General features: G+C 34.7%; 4 protein-coding genes across 4 annotated transcripts; 1 reads left to right on the top strand and 3 right to left on the bottom strand.

Annotated features, from left to right (window-relative positions):
- Nucleotides 1-1,409: 1,409 nt before the first annotated feature.
- On the bottom strand, nucleotides 1,410-3,989 carry LOC9313986 (aquaporin PIP2-1). The gene is made up of 4 exons (XM_021024477.1): nucleotides 3,455-3,989; nucleotides 2,684-2,979; nucleotides 1,857-1,997; nucleotides 1,410-1,749 (listed from the first exon to the last, which is right to left on the bottom strand). Exons 1-4 carry the CDS (start codon nucleotides 3,759-3,761, stop codon nucleotides 1,630-1,632), a joined length of 864 nt encoding a protein of 287 aa, XP_020880136.1. The 5' UTR covers nucleotides 3,762-3,989; the 3' UTR covers nucleotides 1,410-1,629.
- A 5,766-nt stretch (nucleotides 3,990-9,755) lies between these two features.
- Nucleotides 9,756-10,626, bottom strand: LOC9313987 (60S ribosomal protein L12-2). The gene has a single exon (XM_002877873.2). The coding sequence runs from the start codon at nucleotides 10,533-10,535 to the stop codon at nucleotides 10,035-10,037; it is 501 nt and encodes a 166-aa protein (XP_002877919.1). The 5' UTR covers nucleotides 10,536-10,626; the 3' UTR covers nucleotides 9,756-10,034.
- Nucleotides 10,627-10,847: 221 nt separating this feature from the next.
- Nucleotides 10,848-12,818, top strand: LOC9313988. Its single transcript, XM_002876159.2, has 2 exons — nucleotides 10,848-10,975; nucleotides 11,072-12,818. The coding sequence occupies exon 2, from the start codon at nucleotides 11,081-11,083 to the stop codon at nucleotides 12,626-12,628; it is 1,548 nt and encodes a 515-aa protein (XP_002876205.1). The 5' UTR covers nucleotides 10,848-10,975; nucleotides 11,072-11,080; the 3' UTR covers nucleotides 12,629-12,818.
- Nucleotides 12,819-12,865: 47 nt separating this feature from the next.
- Nucleotides 12,866-15,978, bottom strand: LOC9312274 (cytokinin riboside 5'-monophosphate phosphoribohydrolase LOG4). The gene is made up of 7 exons (XM_002877874.2): nucleotides 15,535-15,978; nucleotides 15,022-15,119; nucleotides 14,894-14,924; nucleotides 14,459-14,558; nucleotides 13,536-13,606; nucleotides 13,291-13,434; nucleotides 12,866-13,207 (listed from the first exon to the last, which is right to left on the bottom strand). Exons 1-7 carry the CDS (start codon nucleotides 15,658-15,660, stop codon nucleotides 13,127-13,129), a joined length of 651 nt encoding a protein of 216 aa, XP_002877920.1. The 5' UTR covers nucleotides 15,661-15,978; the 3' UTR covers nucleotides 12,866-13,126.
- Nucleotides 15,979-17,009: the final 1,031 nt, after the last annotated feature.

Here is a 17,009-nt window from a genome sequence, read left to right on the forward strand (position 1 = left end):
GGAGATTGATTGTTAAATACAGAGAAGTGAGAAGTCAATAAGGTAATGATATGAGTTAAAAATGGAAGATGCGATTAAACGTGTGAAAGAGGATGTGGGAATGATTTATCTGTGAACGTGGGAGTGCAAGTGACTCAAAACGGACTAACTCAAGGAGAGGGAGAAGAAAGGTTTTGGTTGCTCTTGAACGTATCATAGACTGATTAGTGGTTCATTGAAGATGTCACATGGTAACACGACGTTTTAGTTCATAGGCTTTGAAATGGGCCATAAACTCAATTCATTTTCTATCTCGTCTTCAGATGTTTGTTGACGTGGCTTCCTCTTAGGTGAGTTTTGTTTTGCTGATGTGGACACTCTTAGAAGCCTCAATTAGTTCCTTTTATTAGTAAGAGATGTCAATTTTTAAGTGTTAATGGGTTAGGATACAAATAATGGGCCACGCGTATCGGCCCATGTTAAATCAACCACAAGAATGACTCATGATCCTATTGAGACTTTGACCAAGTCTTCTCCGGCTCAAACTTGGTTATGATCTTAATTATCAGTTATTTCAAGAGCTGCAATGTACTCTGAGACTCGATAAGAGAAAAGAATTTGTGGAGAATTGTGTTGTTCCTCGTTTGTATCCTATGAAAGGAGAAGACAAAGACCATGGCTATATAGCACAAGGTTCAACGTATATGTAAAGCAATAAAGGTGAGAATGTGATAGTTATGAGAATATATTCTCAACATCAATGTCATTGACTCCACCACCCTTAATTGTAGTGGATTAAATTTTGTTGTTACACAATTCATAACTTACAATCACATTAAAGGGGATAATTGTTGACTTATTTAACTAGTTCTACGCATTTGGGTAAATAACAATAATCATTTGGATTATAAGTCCATTTCCCAAATCTCAAAACTCCAAACCCGGTTCGGCACACATGTCTTGTTTGGATTTTTCCATTAACTTTAAAATGCAAAATTTGATCGTTTGTCAACCTTTTAAGCTTTCCAAACTAACCACTAGATCTCTAATTTTTCATTCAAACGAACTCTTTTTTGACATTCTAAAACACCACAATGTAGTGTTTGCGACAATAATTTGGCATGTTCTCTCACAAAGAGTGTTAGAATCGGTTAGTGTGTCAAGTCAAAGGTTGTCTTCATGTCGAGTTAATTTTGGTTATGTGAGTCTAATCACTTAAAAAAAAAAATCTAGTAAAGTAATTTGGACTTGGAATTTGGAAACTACAAAGCTTGAGTAATATCATTGTCTCTGTAATTTTGTAATTACCAGCAGTATCAAAAGAAGAATATGGATCAGTCAAAGGTTTCGTTTGCGTTTGACATTTAAATTTAGAATTCACAAAGAAATCTGAGTTTTTAGTAGTACTAATGATTTACTAATGTAAACGCTAGGCAATAAGAACCTCTTTGATTTCATTGATTTTAGTTCCAATCACTCGATTAAAAAACGAAAGGAAAAACAATTACACCAAAGGAAAATTCACAAAAGAGCAAGCAGAAAACTCAAATAAGAAAGAAAAGAAAACTGCAAGTGATTGATTTGGATTGATTTAGATTTGTACAGAGATTACAACTTCATTTATTATTGAGAAATCTGGTTTTGGTGGGTTTAGACGTTGGCAGCACTTCTGAAAGATCCGAGAGACTTAGAACCTGAAGCCCTCAGAACGAATTGGTGGTAGAATGCAGCTATCGCAGCTCCAATGAATGGTCCAACCCAAAATATCCACTGTTTGTAATCATCAAAATTTTAAAAAATTATTCCCTAATAATTATATTTTAACATAAAAAATAAAAAATTAAGTTGAATATATTGAAGGAACGATGAGGTCTTACGTGGTCATCCCATGGCTTGCTCTTGTTGAAGATTACGGCAGCTCCGAAACTCCTTGCCGGGTTAATTCCGGTTCCGGTGATGGGAATGGTGGCCAAATGTACCATGAACACGGCGAATCCGATTGGAAGTGGCGCCAACACCTTTCATTTTATCAATTTAAATTTATTAGTAAGATTGAAATCGAATGAAAACTGAATTTCCACTAGGGTTTTAGTTCACTATTAAAAAAAAAAAAAATCATTAAAGTTAAGGTATAATCAAATTTGTTTTCGGTTTGGTTCGCTTTGGTTTCGGTTAAACCTCATTGATTTTTTTGGTTCGGTTAATCATATTGAAGATTAATAGCACTATATACAGTGGCGGAGCCAGGATTATTTTTAACTGGGGTCAAAATAAATATTAAAAAAAATCGTTTATACACTGTAAAAATAAAATCTACAATTGCATTCTACATTCATACATTTTATAAACAAACGAATCATATCATAAAAGTATAAGAAAATTTTTTTAAAAAAAAGGCAAAGAAAGAAAGAAGAAGAGACAAAAAAAAAATTTATTGTTATTTCTCTATTAATTCATATAAATCATTAAAAGTTATATTATTGTTTTGGGTTTTGTTTGAACATGGATTCAATTTAAAAAAATATTGGCTTTTTCATGTATGTAAATTAGTTTTTTGATTGGATCAATGGGGTCAAGAGATGATTTTAATTGGGTTCATTAGATCTAATGTTAAGATATATGATAGAATTTTAGAAAGTAGTTGGGGTCAGCTGACCCCTCTACCAATAGTGTGCCTCCGCCCCTGACTATATATGTGACTCACCGGAACGTGGGAGTCTCTGGCACTACGTTTGGGGTCGGTGGCAGAGAAGACGGTGTAGACAAGAACGAAAGTACCAATGATCTCTGCGGCTAGACCGGTCCCTGTGCTGTAGCCATCGGCAAGAGAGTTGGCTCCACCGCCGTAACGGTCGTAGTAGGAGCTTTGGAAGGCTTTGACAAATCCAACTCCACAAATCGCACCCAAACACTGAGCCACAATGTACAATATAGCCCTAGGCAACGATACTTTACGTGCCAAGAATAGCCCAAATGTCACCGCTGGGTTAATGTGACCACCTAAGGAAACAAAAAGAGTTGACAATGTTACCACTTGAGAATTTAAGGCACACAAGGCAATTAATTAATCGGTTTCCAATTCTGGTTAGGACAGGGTTAGTCAATTGCTTAAAATAATTAGTAGACTTAGATTAGAGATATTTCATTCGGATAAGAACCGATTTAATCATGACCCTTATTAAATGTTTTTATATATAACTCGTTTTTCGTATTTGGAACCTAACATTTTGAACCGATTAAATTGTGATGTCAACCAAACAATATTTTTCCTTGCAAAGTTATTGATTTCGAATAAACAAAAAACAAAACCATACCAAATAAGTTTTACTTGTCTAAATTTTGAGTTTGCAAGTTGTACTTACATAAGTAAAACTTATTCAGCTTATTCGGTTTAATTGTACTTCTAAAACCCAAAGATAAAGTGCATAATCTTAATCTAAACCAAACAAAAATCAAGATTAAAGAAGATTCATACCAGAGATACCGGCGGTGCAGTAGACGAGGATGAAGATCATACCACCAAAGGCCCAAGCGATACCGAGGATTCCAACTCCGCCGCAGTCTACGCCGCCGGCCGTAGTATCGGACTGAATCTTGTAACCGATGACAGTCAAAACGGTGATGTATAAGAAGAGGAGAGTGGCTACAAACTCGGCGATGACTGCTCTGTAAAAAGACCACTTCTTTAGCTCCGCTCCATCGATAAACGGAGCTGGCGGCGGATCATGATAGTCTCTTGTCTGAAATCCTTCTCCGGGAACGGCTTCCACATCCTTTGCCATAGTTATCTTCTTCTTTCAAACAGTAGCTTTTTTTCTTTTGCTTCTCTGTTGAGTGGTTAGTGATAAGAACATGTGCTCTGTTTTTATAGTAAGAGCTCCTCTTTTTAATTAATTTTGTGTGTATACTTTTTTATTGTTATATTTTTAAAAATGTTTTTAGTATTTTTGCCAACGTTATATTTTTCTTTGTTTTTTATGCTAAGTTTTTTTTTTGGAATGAGAGTTTGTATTTTTTTTTTTTAATAAAATACTCCATATGAATACGAGTGAATATCTACTAGCCCTCCCTTTGGCTACTTTGTGGTTTGAAGTTGGGTTTTAGGCGTCGCAGTGGAACGATCTCCTGTTCTTCTCTTGCGAGGAGGTTACCAGTTTTTTGTCTGTAGGTGGCTTAATCTGGGTCGACGAGTGTCCGCGTTTAAGTGCTATTGATCTTCCTTGACTTGTCTCAAGCCGAATCTCAAGCTTGCTTTCTTGCCTGTTGGTGTTGCGGTTGGAGACTTTGGTCGTAATTCATTACCGGTCTCCATGATGCTATCCGACGTCTACAGTTTCTATAGGAAAGCTTGGTGGGTTTCTCTTTGGAACAGGGGGTCAAGTGTAGTGCATTGGTCTTAGCTTTTCTTTTATAAGCTTTTTATGTTGGTTATCTCGTTTTTTCTATGTTGCTTCCCTGTTGTTTAGGGCTATGCTTCCCTTGTTTGGGCTTTCGTCTCCGGGGATATCTAGTTGTTCCGCCGGCTTTGCTTCCCTCTTTTGGGCTAATGATTCTGGGGACATTTCTGTTGTCCGCCGGCATATATAATTTTAACTTGTATCCGTTCTTGGTTTAATAATAAAATTCAGACGAAAAAAAAAAAAAAAAAAAAGAATACGAGTGAATATTATGAGGAAAGTAGCTTTGACAAAATGATTATAAGCTAGCTGTCCTGAAATCAAATTTGAACCATTTCTATTTAATGATTGCTTGATGTATATCAATATCATACATACCTAGTTTAATTTCAGACCTTAGAGTTTTTCAATCGTTGAAATTTGAAATATGAAATATTCAAATAAGTTAGTAGATTTTGCTTAAAATTTGATTTGAGTTTTTTTTATATCCTAAATTAGAATAATTTTACGTTATACTTTGAACCAAGTCCATGACAAACAAATTTTTGATCCAAATCAAAATACTTAATAATGATATGGGATTAGTTAGTTTATGATATCATAAAACAAGACTTTATATCCACTCGTATAAAATTGTATAGTTTTATCTCTCGTAGCAATAGGAGGTAATCAATCAGTGGTGATGGTGGAGAGCTATCAGAACCACAACTTTGAAATCATTTATTAATTTTTATATCAATCAGAATTTTCTATTTTGTTTTCGGGTAAATAATGGAGGTTTTAATGTTTACTTTAACTTAGCCTCGCCGCCCCATCACCCAAATGTCATTTTCTTAAGGACCGACCCAATATATACTATATCATCAATATGGTGCTCTCTTCTTTTTGTCCTATAATACCAAAATATACCATAGCCTTTCATTTAGCAAAAATAATAATACCATAGCCTGTCAATTTTTTCACATTTAAAAAGCCGCAATTTTTTATGCATTGCATTTTAAAATTATAATTTACGTCCACTTTTTATCCAATCAGCATTTTCATTCCCGAAAACACATAACAAAACTCCAAACCTTTCTTTGATTGATTCCAACGAAGCATGGCTAAGTTTCTTCATTCCAACTAAGCATGGTTAGTTTAATTCTAGGTCAGAAATATTGGTTCAGTATCAAAAGAACTATGTTCGAGTGTAATTGTATATAATAGAGAACATTTTTCTTGTTCACCAAAGGGAAACACTTTGTTTTCAAAATAGATGGACATTCTCTTAACTATAAACTTTTTCGTAGTCTACAAGGTCTAGTTTTCTATTATCAACAGGTTAATTAGTAAGCATGTTTGAGATGTCAAAAAAAGAAAACCTACTTGAAGATGTTAGAACCGGATCTGAACTCAAAACTTTGTATTTTGGAGCATAAACTATTTTACCAAAACTTTCAATTCAAAACTAATTGACGAGAAGAGGAGGAGATTGACTCGTATATCTTATATATAACTTAAATTTGCATTTAACTTGATATTACTAACATGAACTAACCGAAACCTAAACGAACCTTTTTCATAATTGTCGTTGGTATATCACTATGAAACCAGGGTGTAAAGTAATGGTGCAGTTTTGTGGGGTGGGTCGAGATTCCACTGAGGTTAAAATCATATGGTCTCTGTTGGCAAAAGGTGACACGTGAATAGGTGGCGCGCGTGACTAACCGACCCGATCCCTCCGACAAACGTATCATCACCGTCCATTCTGATTAATTCCAGCTCAGCATAGCCGTTGTTTGTACAACCACTCACATAATGCCACGTTACATTGACCCTACCAATCATTTGCATTTTCTCTTCATTTCCAAATTTCCATTCTCCTTTGCGAAAAATTGAAAATTGCTGACAAAACAATAAATCCCAATAAAAAATGTGACGAACATGACAAAGACAGGAGATGCAGTTCCATGGTTATCGTTTTGCCATGTGGCAAACCTTATCGTTTTGGCTACGTTGGTCGGCTACTATTAGAAGAATATTCCACGTCAGCCGACTATTTTTCTAAGATTAAGAAATGTGATTTTCTGCTCTGTTGTTTTAATAGTATATATATTTATATATTTACACTTTCTATTCATAAAAAAACTAGCATTAACCTTATCTAAAATCTTCTATAGACAACTCGAGTTAAAAATATAATATGACGTTGTTGTTTTGCATTGTTTTTTGTCCCTTTTTTAGTCACTCAATCGAAAGTCTAAACTAGTGCAGAATGTACTACACAGCTAGATGTGTATATATACCAAGATCGACAAACATATCTTGATTTATATATCTGTCTTCACAATTAATAATTTTATATGCATACAAATGATAATAATCACTTGAGATATATACTTACATGGATATAGATCAAAAAATTTATATGTGGGGGAAAAAAGGATCAAATATAATTTTATATTGTAATCTCCGATGAGTAAAAGTTGAAAGTCATACAAAACTACTATTAATTTGTATTATAACTGAAGGCGATTAAATTTGAATCTCTTCCAGTCCTATAGAAATTTACAGCTTTAATTACCATGTAGTACAAATATGAGATATAATGTATATGAGTTATGAATTACGGTTGTCTTTTTTTTTTCAACTATGGTAGCTAAAACGCAAACAGGTTTAATTTTTCTTAGGATAAGATACTACTAAAAGTATATACATTATTACTATTTCGTTCACTAGTTTTTTACTTGATAGTATCCTGCACACCAAATAAGTTACTAGTATAATTTCTCAACGTTTGTTTTGTTGAGGGGTGCTCATAGGTCAAATTTAGCGGCCAGTCAAGTTCAGAAATGTGCCTTTTTGGGCCGGTGTACACTGATGTCTCACCTACAATGTTTTTGTTTGAGTTACGTATAGGTGATAAAAAGCTCTCGTCCTAATTTGTCTTGCTCTTGCATACGTTTTATTTTTATTTATTTTTATTTTTAAAGGAATTAATTCATTTTAGGATGTATGAGGTAGATAACTACTTGGTGAAAGTTAACTAAAATATGAGTATGATTCATATATTTTTATTTGCAAAAAAAAAAACCCCCAATGTTGAGGCCTTGAAGGGGGGTATTATATGTACTTCTAAATAACATGCTACTTTTTAGATACCTTGTTACTTTCTTTCTTTTTTTGTCGTCAGATACCTTGTTACTTATAATAAAATAAACTCCTATTATAAAATAGCATCACTTTTGTGTTTTTGCAAAAGAAAAATCTATAGTCATTTAGCTATTAGCTATTAGCTCTACTCGCTCGCCCATCACCATATGATCCATTTAATGCAATTTCCTCTTCTACTATATTTGTTTTATCATTGTTGGCAACAATAACAAATAAAAACCTCGGATAACTAACCCTAATATTTTATGCAATTTGAAAATCTGTTAAAATCACTAGAGTTTTTTTTTATCACCATCGTTTTGTCGTTAAATGTGACAGAAGATTTTGTTCTTGACTTATCATTTTCGTTCCATTTTCACAATGTGCATTCTATTTTTATGTTGGACCATTTTGCATGTGAACGAGTGGTTTCCAAACATTATATGAAATTCGTATGATTTATTGATCTTATAAAATTCGAATGGATATTGTTTTAAGTTGAACAAAAAATAAATGGTTGTAAACAGTTTTGATTTTTGATTTTTTTTTCCCGTATATCAAATAATAGCATCGCCATCATATACCCTGAAACTTTTTAGCAACAAAAAATCTCTCTAGAATCACCAAATTTTTTATCATTAGTTTGACATGCAATGTGTGAAAAAAGTAGCTTACGCCTCTTGTGCCTCTTAGTAAGAGGTTTTAGGGAAGTAACGGTCATCCCCAACGCTCTAAGTATCAGATAAACGTAATAATTGATTACCGGCACACAGAGAGGGCCGGACCTCATATGCCGATGACATTTTCGACGAAGAGGTCTTGGCGCTTGTCGTTGCCTTTTATCATCTACTGATCTTATAAAAGACGAACGAATATTGTTTCAAGTTGAACAAAAATAAATGGTTGTAAATGGTTGTGATCATTTTTTTTTGTTCATCACATAACATAACGCTGGAATTTTTTAGCAACAAAAGATCTCTTTAAAATCACCATCGTTTTATCGTCAATTTATTAATGGTGAAAAAAACATAATTCTTCCTTTACCGTTCAACATTTTTGCAAAAGACATTGAAATGAGCATCGCATATTCGCATGTTAAATTGGTAATTCTGGACTCACTTTTGTTCTTCATAAGTATGTGCTTGCTCTTCTTTGAACTGATGGCATCAATCCGGTTCAGTACCTTTCAATATGATTCCTAATTTGATTCTCTGTATAGAATCCTGTTCGTGTCAATCACGCTAGAAATTTCAAAGCTGAAGAGGATATGGTCCGCATGCAAAAGGGATATTCAATGTTCTTTAAGGTTGGAAACAGAACATTGTTAGTGTGTGTGTAGTCGGTGATGGCATTTTGGTTATTATTTTAGGATGTTGCCTGGCCTCGTTGGAGTCATGGTATGACAGAAAGTTGATTGATAGTGCTTTGCTATGATCAGTAAGTGCAAGTGCTCCAAATTAGGTATGAAAAATCCGAGAAAATAAACTCCACCAAGATGGAGGTGTTTGTAAATATGGACTTTATCACATTGCTTCGTTTTTTTTTGTTCAACAGTTCAACCTATCAGATTGAATTGCTTTCACAATATAATGAACTAATTTCGAAACTCAAATATGTATCATAAAATCATGTTTACTTGAATTTAAAGATGACTACGTTTAGAGTATTGGCTATAATGTTTTACATAATAATCAATCAACATATAGCGAGCTAAGTTAAAGATCCCATCGATTTACATTTACATGTAAGACGATTGAATCCGATTTTGGGAGGGCAGAATCATTTTGCCGGTGGAAAAAAAGAACAAGTAAAACAAAAACTCTAAAGCTCTACTCAATAGACAAAGGAAGACTTTTGAAGAATAATTTTTTTTGCGAGAGATTTGTTTATAAAATTCGTAAGGAAATAGTGTGAAAGCAAAGACAGTAAGAAATCAAATGGCCATCATCCATCTCATGAGAAGAGAATTCATGCAGAAACCTTTCTTTTAGTATTAAGAGTCACTTTATTAAAACGTTAGACAAAGTAACTCATAACCTAAAGAATCTTCAATAAAGAGAGAGAGATATTCACACTAAGACTGCACATCAAACCCAAGCACTGAAGTAGATAGTTTCGGATGATTATGCAATGAACCCTAAACATGACAGACTTATCCAATGATAACAACCCACTCTTGAAAATGAAGTAAAAGTAGCATCAAAGTTTAAACTTATCCCCATCAAAAAGCAAAATACCATAATAATCTATCTCCAACAATCACATCCCATACAGATCAAGCACCCAACTTTTGAGCACAATTTCAGGTTCTAAACTTCAGACATACAAGCCAAAATATAAAGCATTTCAGCTAAAAACCTCAACACAAAAGACAATAAATTGAGATTGGATTGTGAAACAGAGAATAATAATCCAAAACTGAGTCATTCTAAGTGAAACATCATAGCAGCTAAGTTCCCAAACAAAAAACAAAATAGGGTAAAAGGAGAAAGAGATAACAACATCATTTCAAATTCCATTGTTCCTTTAGTTCTCAGGAATATCAATCTCACCTTCTTGAATCTCCTGCTGAAGATCCTTCGGGTCTTTCCCATCAACAGTGCATCCCACAGAGACACACGTCCCAAGAATCTCCCTCACAGTCCCACTCAGCTCCTTAGCAATAGATCTAGGCCTCATAATCCTAGCAATCTCAATCACATCATCGAAAGAGATGTTACCATTATGCTTAATGTTCTTCACCTTTTTGCGGTCTCTCTCTGGCTCCTTCAACGCCTTGATGACGAGAGCTGCAGCAGATGGAACCACGGTCACCTTAGCTTGACGATTCTGAACCGTCAGCTTCACGGTAACACGAAGTCCTTTCCATTCCTTGGCCGTCTCTTTCGCGATGTCTTCTCCGATCTTCTTTGGTGCGAGACCGAGAGGACCAATCTTTGGAGCTAGAGAACTGGCGGCTCCGACTTCTCCTCCGGTTACACGGACGTACACATCGACGATCTGGCTCGGGTCCAACTTCGGCGGCATGGTTCTGTGATTTGGAGTTTCGCTCGATCAAAGTGGCAAACGAAGAGGGGGCTGCTGCGAAATGAGCTTTCTAGGGTTTTTGAAGAAGAGGAACGTATTAAGTGGTCGAATTTAGGGTTTTTTTTGTTCCAATGCTAAATTACGAACTTGTCCTTCCAAATGGAAACGGCCCAATTTAATATTATTTGGGCTTAATAGACAGTTAAAGCCCGTTTTAATGTCTTTTATTGGCTGAGCCCGTTTATAATTTTCGGTACAATCGAAATCTCGGTTCAATTACTGATTTGATTCGGAAATATTTGGTTTAGTCGAACCATTTCTACTTCACAACCCAAAGTTACTGTTGGAAGCTGAATCTCGACGACGACGACTACGAGAGGCAAAATCAAAATCGAAGCTTTTTCTAGGGTTTTACGGATCTGCGATAATCATTGTTCTGGGTATTTTTGTTTAGCCTAATTTGATTCTCAGATCTTTTATTTTCACTAATTTCGTGAGAATCAGATTTAACAAGTTACTGATTTTGGTTCCTTCAGTTCGTTGAAATGTCGAGAAGAAAATCCACCGTCGTCTTGCCGCAACCCATTCGTCGATCAGCGAGGCTTATCTCTATGCAGAATCGAGATAGTCAAGTAAAACCCAGGAAAGATCTGGTCTTTGGCTCGGAACCACCGAAGAAAACTCGTCGGGAAGTCCTACGAGGACTATCGAAGAGATTAGTATACTCATTGGATAGTCCAATCGCGAAGAAATCTCTGGGATTGAACATTTCCAAGGATGGGTTTCCTTCGCTGAGGCGATCTCTTAGGCTTTCGAGTAGGGAATGTTGTGGTGTTAATAAAGAGAAGCCTTTTACGAAGAAGACTGCATCTACTTCATCTTCTCGCACGAAATCTTCGGCCACTGTTTCGTCTTGTTCTCTGAGACGGTCTCCTAGGTTTTCAAGTGGAGGAGGAGGATCTGTGGATCAATCTTCTTCTTCCATTGGGAGAAAATCAGGTAATAGTGTTTTGAGTAGATGTAGTACGAAATCAATTTCTTCTGAGAAAGGGAAAGGTGGGGATGGTGTGAAAAGTAAGGATAGAAGTAGAAGTCGTCTTCGTCCTAAGACTAAGCAGCTGTTTAGTGGTTGTGATGATAATGAAGAAGAAGGAGAAGTTAGTGTCTGTCTTAGTGAGAGGAAAAGGATGAGAATTGCAAAACCGAATGAGGAAGAAAATGTTGTGCCAAAAGCTGATGAAGTGAAGAGAAAAGGAAAGGATGAAGAAGAAGATGATGAAGAAGAAGAAGATGGATTGAAGACAAAGAAGAAGCTTGAGAAAGGAGGATGGACAGAGGAGTTGGAGTTAGCTTTACAAGGAGCTTATTTGACGGTGAAGCCGAGTCCTAATTTCTGGAAAAAAGTTGCTAAGATGGTACCTGGAAAATCTGCCCAGGAATGTTTTGATAGAGTGAACTCAGCTCTGATCACTCCTCGTCAAGCTCAGCCTCGAAGAGCCAGGAACACAAACTTATCAACAATCCCGCAGTTTTCACTATCTGCAAGCAAACTACTGAAACCCAATTCACCACAGACGAAGATACGACAGCGCAGAAACAATCTCTCAAAGAAAGTGGTCAGGCATTTACTGGAGAAGCAAAATCAAATGGATCAAGGTCTTGGATTTGATCTCTTCTCAGTTCTTGAGCCTAACACCACAAGCAATTTTCTCTCAACTCCAATGGAGAAAGGGCAAAGTCTTCCAAAAATCCTTGAAAGTCCAGTGCCTTGTTCAAGTAAAGATCCAACAACTCTCGTTAGCCCTCCAGTACTAAAACAGGTAAAAAACAAGGCATTGCATGAGAAGTACATTGATCATCTGCATATCAGGGAAGCTAAAAGAAAAGCCGAGTCAACTCGACTGGCTGGGAAAGAGAACATAAGACCTATTGAAATTCAGAAGAAGGATTCAGTGAGAGCAGCAAAGGATGCCCTTTTCTTTGATGTACAAGATGCAATCCAAAAGCTAAAGGGTCTGGAAGCTGAGAACTCATCTAGTTCTTCAGAGTTTTGCTATGATCATGGCGAAAATGACGAAGAAGATGAAATCTAGTTATTTTTAGCCAGATAGATTTGATTGTACTAGGGCACAGAGCGTAGAGATTAGAGTAAGGCATTACTGTGAATCTTAGTTTTGTAACCATGAGACTGAAACTACTTGAGTGAGTTTAGTTTAGTCAGATGTTGTATAGTCAAGAAACTTGATTCTCTTTTTAATATAATGATCAAATTTTGGTTCCATATTTTTTGCATATAAAGTTTAATATAAATCATAAGAGTGAAAACTAAAAAGCCAAAGGTGTTAAACTTCATTAATTGAGTTACAGAAGAAAGTGATTCTTAGAAACAAGAACACTTGAGAGTTAAAAGACAAGTAGTAGTAATTTACACAAAAGAATTTCCTCCCTCAGTGGAAATTTTTAGTTTGCCCTTCCTAATCAAAAGTTCAGAGATCTTCAAAATCTGTTTCCTTCCATAAGTAAGACCCATCTTAAATCCTCCTGACATAAAGTATAAATAGTTATATGTTTAGATAAACCCTGATTAAATATCAGTCTTCAGAAGAGTAGCCAATCCGCTCTATCTCCCAACAAAGCTTAGTTGCAACACTTTCATGGCAAGGCGAATATTCCTGCAAACAACAACAACAACACAGTTTATATGTTTCCAATTTGAAAATCTTTTGGATCAACTAAATTGCCAATTGTCACGTACCTCCAACTTCTTTACAAGCTCCTTAGCAGTAGGTGCAGAAATTATGATCTGGCGTGCGTTCGTACTGATGAAACCTTCTTCAACGGCTTTATCAATGAAGGAGAGCAAAGAGTTGTAGTATCCGTCAACATTGAGCAAACCCACCTGCAGGAAGAACAATGACAATTAGTTTTTTAATGACTTTGGGTTTAGTGTTATCCATCAATCTTTATAAGGATCATAGTGATGGGTCTATACGACTATACCGGTTTGTCATGTATACCAAGCTGAGCCCATGTTATGACCTCCAAGAGCTCTTCAAGTGTTCCATATCCACCTGCAATTTTTCAAAGCAGAAGACATTATAATCCGTAAACATTATTATATGGAATTCACCAGATTATGCTTCATCTGCAGAAACTGTCCTTCTTACAAGAGGACTTATCCTCTGACTCTATTTACATATGGACATGATTACAAAAAAAAAGCAGGTCTTATTGAAGAACAAGACTTCCTTAGATGGGCAAAACATGCTTTTTTTCTGAGACTGTTTCAGGTTTTTGTCTTATAACATGAAACAGGTAAGAAACATTAAAACTTTGGTCACAGTTACACGACACACACACACAAGCTAAATAGAGAAGTAGCTCCCAAGTAAAAAGGCAAAGAGAAAAAAAGAAACAGAGACTGGTCTAATTTTCAGTGCGAGATGTCGATGGGTCAAGGCATCTATAGTTATTATATTCAAAATTTTGTCCATAACAAAACCCAAAAATCATTACAAAGCAAACCAATCTTCTTTTTAATTATTAAACTTGAAACAGTTGCTTTCACACTACAGCTTGAGTTTGACCAAGAAACAAAACATGTTTTTTACCAACATTTTTTTCTTCCATCTTCTTTGGCCAACAAAAACAGTCAAAGAGTGAACACTTTTCGGTGCTATTTTTTAATCAGCATTATTCTTCTTTAATACTTTGATTTTCCACAATTTAAGAATTTAAAATGATGCTCATTAGATTCTTAAACAATGCAGTCACTAGACTTGACCAGTTTTATCTTACATAATCATTACTTGTTTGGGTAACTGAACTTGTAAGAGAGAATTACACATAGAAAACACAATTAACATTAAAAACTGATGGGACTTTGAACAATTTCAAGATTTGAAGAAATCAATACTACTAACCTGGTAAAGCAATAAAAGCATCAGAGTGTCTAGCCATCTCTGCTTTTCTTTGATGCATACCTGCAACTGCTCTTACTTCTCCTACTGTTTCACCGGTCAACTGCCAAAAGAGAGAGCATCCAAATTTAAAATATTAACTAACAATCTTGAAACTTTAAACTAAATTAAAAGGAAAATAAAAAAAAGCAGCTTTAGACTGTTCTATGACCAGAAGCAATGATGGCATTGTAAACAAATTGGCTTATTTTAAATTCATTGCAAGACTTTAGTTAAGAAGCTCTTCATCTTATTCTTCTCTCAAAATAAAACTTTCTTTTTTTTGGTTTCAATAAAAGAGATGAAGATAAGGCAACCAGAGAAAAGTACTGATTAACATGAAAAAAGAGGATGATTCAGATCAAAAGGGTTTGAATTAGGGATTAAAAGCAAGAATACCTCTCTAGGCATGAGTGTCTTGGGAATAACTCTGTGGTCAAATAACAACAAAGATGAGAAAAAGAGACTTATTAAGATATTTGAGTAAGCAAGTATGACACCTAAATGGTGATTAGATGAAGAGTTACCCAATAACATGGCGACCACCATCATGAACAGCTTGTGAAACCAAACCCATCAAACCTATGCTTCCACCTCCATAGACTAGATCAATGTTCCTTAAAACCTGTAATAGTAAAGGAAACAGAGTAAACCATCTTTCTCACTACAGATAGTTTGACAAATGAGCTAAGAAGAGAAATCAAAACCAAAGATACTCTATTTGTACTATAAAAAATTTAGAGACAAACATTCCCATGCGGAATCTGTGGGCTCCAAAACATAAAAGATGGTTATGATAAAAAGGAAAAAAATAATCTTTTTGAGGTATCAAAGAAGCACAAATCCATCAACAATAAGTTAATATCACATGTTTAAAAGCGTTTTCAAAATAGAAAACAGAGGAAATGCATTTTGCAAAAAAAGACCCACAAACATATTCACAAACATGTGGTGAACATAAAACTGCAAGAACTCAAGAAACAGAGTTTAAAGCCGTAACAACTACAAAGAGAAAAATCCAGCGATGTATGTAATAATACCAATTCGTTGCCTAGATCCACAGCAGCATCTTGGTAACTACTCTTTTTGCCTTGGCTGCTTCCACAGAACACACAGATTCTTCCAAACTTTGACTTTTGCATGGTTTCACTATTGACGACCTCCATTGATTACGATGAGAGCTCAAGCTAAGAAAAAATCTAAACTTTTAGCCCGAAAGAAAACAAAAGCAAGTAGCTTTGGATTTGTTAATGAAATCTCTCAATTGGGTTTGCTTCCTTAAAGAACATAAACGACAGGTACAAAACGTACAAGTGTCAAAGAAGAAGAAGCAGAAAAAAGCTCGAAACTTTAAGAGTTGTGGTGTTTCTTTTCTTGGCCTTCTAAAATGCTTTCGAGAGTTGGGGATTGTTGTTATTAATATAGTTACACACTGCGTTTTCTCGTCATGCTCTTTCTTAATCGTTTTTATTTAAAAATTTTAATCTATGGAAAACATTTCATTACACTATTTAAAGAGTTTTTTTGTTCTTTTATTTTTGGGGTTTTTTCACACGTGAGAGATTGAACCATGCGCGTCGCAGCCACCCGCACATACACTTCATGTTGGCACGCGTGGACCACTTCTTTGTGTTTTCCTCTAATTGTCTTCTTTGTGCTTCCACATTCTATTTTACTCCCTCGGTTTCATTATATAAGATGTTTTAGTGATTTAGTTTTGTTTCATATTATAAAATGTTTTATAAGTTTCTATATAGATTTAAATACATTTGACAATTTGTGACCATTAATATTCTGCAGTTTTTTTTTATTGGTTAAAACTGTTATAATTAAATATAAATTATATTTTAAAAAACAAAAATAAATGATCTAAATATGTGCATTTACCTTAAACATCTTATATTTTGAAACAAAAAGAGTATATTTTTTAGTTGAAACATTTCCGAATATATTTCTATTATTTACTTACTAACTCCAAAGACTTTGGAACCAAAGAATAAAATTCCAAATGGAATGGATGTTTAATTGAAAGTTTATAGGAAATTTAGTCGAATTACTATGTAAGATTATATATGAGAGATAAATTAATTTTCAGCATGAAAGTTTTCAAAGTTTCTTGTAGTAGAGATATTCTTTTCAAAGGATTCGTGTATTGAAGACAAAAATTGTGTCTTAGAAAGAGTTTTGGTTAATTTTTCTCTTGTTACTTATAAACTGTTTTATTGACGAGCCAAAAACATATATTTTTATAGGCGGAAAAGACTAAATTCCACATTAAGAATTTTTTAGATTTATATAACTCCAACTTGACGAAAAGCAGAGATTATAACTCTTTTTTTTTTTTTTACCAAATTGATTGGACAACCATATACATTAATAATTCTAATATTTTAATAGAAACATACTTGAAAATGAAATATCCCTTACATTTTTTTTTATATGTTTCATAGTGATTTTAAATATGCCGTGCGAAAGATAATGGGAAGTGACAAAGAAAACATCTTTAGATTAAAGA

Source organism: Arabidopsis lyrata (assembly GCF_000004255.2).
Source record: "Arabidopsis lyrata subsp. lyrata unplaced genomic scaffold ARALYscaffold_5, whole genome shotgun sequence".
Taxonomy (NCBI): domain Eukaryota; kingdom Viridiplantae; phylum Streptophyta; class Magnoliopsida; order Brassicales; family Brassicaceae; genus Arabidopsis; species Arabidopsis lyrata.